The sequence below is a fragment of the Dichomitus squalens genome, assembly GCF_000275845.1.
Source record: "Dichomitus squalens LYAD-421 SS1 unplaced genomic scaffold DICSQscaffold_13, whole genome shotgun sequence".
Classification (NCBI taxonomy): Eukaryota; Fungi; Basidiomycota; class Agaricomycetes; order Polyporales; family Polyporaceae; genus Dichomitus; species Dichomitus squalens.
The window spans coordinates 683800-689039 of NW_006766895.1; the positions used below are offsets into that span (position 1 = coordinate 683800).

At 61.2% G+C, this 5240-nt stretch overlaps 2 protein-coding genes across 2 annotated transcripts; both read left to right on the plus strand.

Annotated features, from left to right (window-relative positions):
* Positions 1–532: 532 nt before the first annotated feature.
* Positions 533–3221, plus strand: DICSQDRAFT_170078 (uncharacterized protein; the record flags this gene model as incomplete). The annotated part of the gene is made up of 4 exons (XM_007365696.1): positions 533–1143; positions 1322–1728; positions 1782–2709; positions 2873–3221. 4 exons carry the CDS (start codon positions 533–535, stop codon positions 3219–3221), a joined length of 2295 nt encoding a protein of 764 aa, XP_007365758.1.
* Positions 3222–4414: 1193 nt separating this feature from the next.
* DICSQDRAFT_60267 (uncharacterized protein) lies at positions 4415–4789 on the plus strand (the record flags this gene model as incomplete). The annotated part of the gene is made up of 1 exon (XM_007365697.1): positions 4415–4789. A coding segment is annotated over one exon (375 nt), but the record flags the coding sequence as incomplete, so codon positions are not given.
* Positions 4790–5240: the final 451 nt, after the last annotated feature.

Sequence of the window (5240 nt, forward strand, 5' to 3'; positions counted from 1 at the left end):
GGGCGGCCTCGTGGTTGTAGTACGTCCGCTCAGGGACTGGGCGCCGCTGGCCCCTGCAATACTTGATACATTCACAGAAGAATTCCCTTTTTTTCGACTGGCGCGAGCGTGGCATAACAGAGTCTGGCGGCGAGACAAGGTACGAGGATCCTGCGGAGGCCTTGGGCAGCCGGCTGAAATGACACGCGTGCTACGGGTATGGCGCAAAGCAAGTATTGTATTACACAGTTAGACACAGGCTAGAGACATTTCTAAGTCAGAGACAAATGGACGTCACCGCTGTCGAGACATGTCCGATCGAGGCACCGTCATGAGAGTCTAAGACGTGAATTGGGCGCCTACCGCCATCTGCCCAATCTGAACCGACAGCTCCCGACCTCAACCACTCTTCTACGACTTTCGCCGACCTAAAACAGCGGAGCCCATGTACGTTCTCACTGGGCCTCACCTTCGACTCGTACCACCACCATCCCCAATAAGCGCCCACTTCCCATCCCCTCCCGTGAGTCCTCCTCGTCGTCCTCTACTAACAATGGCATCTACAGTCTCCTCTACTGGCCAAGCTGCCTCAAAGAAAACCCCTGCCGTCGACCCGGCTCCCCGTATGTCTCCCTCCAGCTCTACTAGTTCCGACGTATCTATGGCCCGCTCCATCTCGCCCCCTCCCACCCTCAACATCCCCAGCGACACTCAAATCTCCGCTACGCCCGCCGGCCTCTACACGCAGCCCGACGGCCCAGGCCTTTCCACCCAGGCCCGCCTCTACAATGCAGAGGCACCTGCACTCGCCTTCAACCTTGCGGCCGAGGCCGCGCTTCTGCCTCATGGCCCCCTCCCCTCTGCCTCACCTGCCCCGCCTGTCTCCGGACTCGGCGAACTGGACTGGTACTTCCGGTCCCTCAGTGCCCACTTTACCCCCCTCTCTCAGCCCGCTCCGGACTCCCCGCTCCCGGCGTCTGTCCCGTCTTTCCGTCACCCCGCTATTCTCAGCGCTCGCTTCCTGGCCGCTATGGCCAAACTCAACGCTCAACCCAAATCCCAACGCCCCCCGGAAGAAAAAGCCCGTCTGGGGGACATCCTTCAAGCCTTCCTCGATGACGGCTTTTCCACCGCGTCCCGCAAAGCCGCAAACGCGGCCTACGCGTACGTCCGCGGCCTCCTCGACGCTTCCCCCTTCCCCACCAGCGACGCCCCCCCCCGAGGCGCACGACCTCACACCGGATCTCGACTCACTCGACTCAGAAACAGTCACTGACATTCTCTTTGCACTCGTTATGTTCTTCCGCACTCACCCCAACGTTCCCCCCAAGGATTTTGACAGGTCCCACGTCCCCCGGGTAGCTGACGCCCTTGAAGTCTACCCGTTCCACCTCGAATGCATCTTCGACTCTCATCCCTCCATCATCAACACGGCGATCCGCATCGTCTCCTGGGATCCGCCTGCCGCTCCGGCGCCCCAGGCCACCTCTTTCTCAACGCGCGAAGGTCAAGGCGTCCTCGACCTCATCAACAACCTTCCCCCAGCCACTATCCACACCACACCCCCATCCCGCTCCCCCTCTCCCATGCCTGGCGTTACCCACCCCGGCCTCCCCGGCTCTATCCATTCTCCTCATAACTGCCCCCCTACTCCCACCCCAGCCGCCCCAACCTTTGATGCGTCCGCCCCTCCTCATTATCCCACTCCTCCTCCCAAAAAAGCTCCCTCCCTGCCGCGAGGCGTCCGCTGTGACGTCTGTTGCGGGAATCACCTCACCAGACGTCACGAGACCGTCACCAAGCGCGCAGCCGCCAAACAGACAGCCGCCTCACCCCCGCCCCCGCTCCCTCGGCCCGGCCTGCCCCAGCTCCCGCCTCGGCCCCGGTGCCAGCCCCCACCGGCGCCCCAACCACTGCTACGCCGCCCACCCCGAGCATTCCCGCTTCCCAAGTCCCTACCCCCGCCCCCGTCCAGCCTACTGTTCCACCTGCCCCGTGGTCGACCATGGCTGCCAAACGCCCGGCCACTGGATGGTCCTCATCACCCTCCATCCGCATCAACGAGGTCATCAACGAGAAGATCTCCACCCTCCCCTCCGGACACGCCAAAGCCCGCTACTTCCGCCTCCCCGCGGCCATCCCGGAACACCAACATCCGTCGACGGTCGCCATCACTGACGCACTCAACCAGTCCAACTTCCGCATCGTCTCCGCCTCATGGAACATGACGGGCCGGAACCTTGTCGTTTTCCCTTCTTCTCTCCTGTCCACTGATGACGCTCACAGGCTCGACACCTGCGTCTCCACTATCCTCTCTGTCCCGGTCACCAGCACGTCGTACGTATACTACTCTTCCCTCTCCATCTCCCAACTCCCCTCTGTCCGTTACCGAGTCGGCGGGGCCTCTGAGCCTGTCGACCCGGTCGCTTACCTCCTCGCAGCTGCCCAACGCTCCCCGTCTCCGGCCTGGCGTGCCCTTACCATGGACCTAGTCCTGGCGGCCCGCTGGAACCCCTCTCCCTCGCCCGACAGCGCGACCCTCTATGTCGACATTCGGGAAGACTCTCCCGCCTTCGCGCGCCTCCGTGCCCTTCACAACGGCACCCTCGTCTTCGACCTCGGGGCTGGTTCCCGTATTGCTGTCGCGTGTCCCGTGCGCCGCGGCATCCTCGCATGCACCAACTGCCAAGCCCTCGGCCACCCCGCCAGCACCTGCCGGTCCCCTCCCAAGTGTGCCACATGTGCCGGTCCTCACCGCACCTTTGACCACTCGGCCCGTGCGGCCCCAGACGCCTCCATACAATGTGCGCTCTGAAACGAGGCCCACGCCTCAACCTCCCCCACCTGCCCGGTACGTAAAACTGCGGCCCGCACTGCTAATTGTCCTTCCCAGAATCCCGCTGTCGCCCGCCAGATGGGCCTCCCCATTCCGTGCACTGCGTGTGGAACCTCCCACCTCTACGGCCGTCACCGCCCAGGCGCCGTGGACAACTCTCCCTTCTGCCGTGCGTGCGGCTGCCGCCATCCCTTTGGCAACCACACACGTCCCCGCCCTCTTCCCGGCGCCACCCCCATGCGTGCACCGGCCGTCTCCCACTGCCGCCGCTGCAACACGGCCCACCCATACGGTGTCCACGTCCTCACAGCCACCGCTCCCCACCCACCGGCTCCCGCCCCAGCCCAGCCCTCGCGTCCCGCCGCCAACCCTCCGCCCGGGCTTGGGCTGGCCGGTTTCTAAATGACTCGAGACCACACCTCCCTCGACTCCCTTACCATTGTCTTCCACAATGCTAACCACAATCCCTCCCATATGTCCTCCCTCCTTTCCTCGCTGTCTTGCCATGTCGATGTTCTATGCATCCAAGAACCGTGGTATGGCCCCCTCAAACACATTCCCACGCCCGGTGGTAAACGCAACGTCGCCATGCCCGGCGACCGGACCAACGACAACAGATACTTCGGCACCCAGTCCGACTCCCACTGGCGCCTCTTCGAACCCTCCAAGACTGATCACGACAACCCCCCTCGCGTAGTCTGCTACGTCAACACCCGGCTACCGCTAACTCGCGCCTTCAGCCACCCGGCACTCCGGCACCGAGACGCTATACTCCTCGGTCTCCAGCTACGGTCCTCTGACCCTCCTCTCTTTCTACTTAATGTCTACAATGACCCTCGCGGTCACTCTGCTGTCCTTACTGACCTTATCTCCCTTCTTCCCCGCCTCCCAGATCAAGTACGCTGCGTCGGTGGCGACTTCAATCTCCACAGCCCCGACTGGGACCCCTCGTGGGGAACCTCCTCTCCGCGTACTGACCTACTCACCCTCTCCCACCTTATAGGCGCCTGGGACCTTGACCTCCGCTCCCCGGTCGACGTCCCCACGCACTTCCCTCACAACCCCCGACTCCGGGGTTCCGTCATAGACCTCGTCTGGAGTTCACGAGACCACCCACGTGACTCCATTCAGGTCCGGGCTGCGGCCCATGGCCTCTCCGATCACGCCCTCCTATACGTCACCCTGCCCACCGATCCCATATCCCTTCTTGGATCACCGGCAATCTCCGATGACAACCTCGAAGACTTCCTCACCGACTTGGCCCAGACCCTCGTTGGCTTCTTCAACTCGACACCTCGCCCGGACTCTGGCCCCGACGTCGAGCGCTACACACAGACGCTTTACGACTCCATCTCCACCACCTGGGAATCCCATGCCCAGCCCCGCGATCTCTGTGCCCGCTCCAAACCCTGGTGGAACAACATCACCAAAACAGCACAGCGACACCTCTCCACCACCCTTAAACACACCACCCCACCCCTCCAGACCGCCCGTGCACGCCGTCGCGCTTTCCTCCAGCATCGCGACACCCCCTCCAACACCGCCCTCCCCAAGATCGCACAACTTCAACGCCTTGAAGCTCGCCGCTCCTACTTCAAGGCCATCCGTAACGCCAAACGCGCCTTCTTCGAACAGCGCATCCACGATGTCGCCACCAACAATGCCCGGGTCTGGGACCTGACAGCCTGGTATAAACCACGGCGGTCGGACACTGCTGATATCGTTGACTCCCTAGGCAACCCAATCCTCACCCCCGAGGATCCACGCGACAACGCCGGCCCGACCTTCCATTCTGCGGAAGGTCGGCCCGTAGACCTCACCATCGTCGACTCTATGCCGGCTCTCCCGGCCCGCGACTGGCCGCCCTTCTCCCGTCAAGAGCTCCTCGACTCTCTCCACGCCACCAACTCCCGGTCCACCCCCGGCTGGGACCACATCACGTGGAAATTCCTCATGATAAACTCGGGGCTGTGAAGACAAGGATTAGATCCGACTAGAGTCGAAGCAAGATCTTCAGTCAGTAAGGAAAGACTATATTGCAGCAACGAACTGTACCTAGAGTCGAAGCAAGACTACAAAGGTTAAGTAAGTAACTACAAGTTAGAGATAGATGTAACGAAGTACTCACTCTTCAGTCAGTAAGGAAAGACTGAAGAGGGAGGACGCAATCTGAAGTCCTTATATACTACAGTGAAGTGTCCATGACTAATCGAAGAGTGGTTAGTCACATGTACCATAGTGCGATGAATAATACAATGACGAAAGAATTGCGACGTATCGCACCATAGGATGAGTAAGAGATGAGTAAGGCATAGACCTGTCTAGACCGTTCTGGAGTAGTACGGATTGTCCTAGACAGTACCAGAAGAGTCCGGAAGCATAGCTATAGTACACGAGCAGAGAGTCCCAAATATGGTAACATACT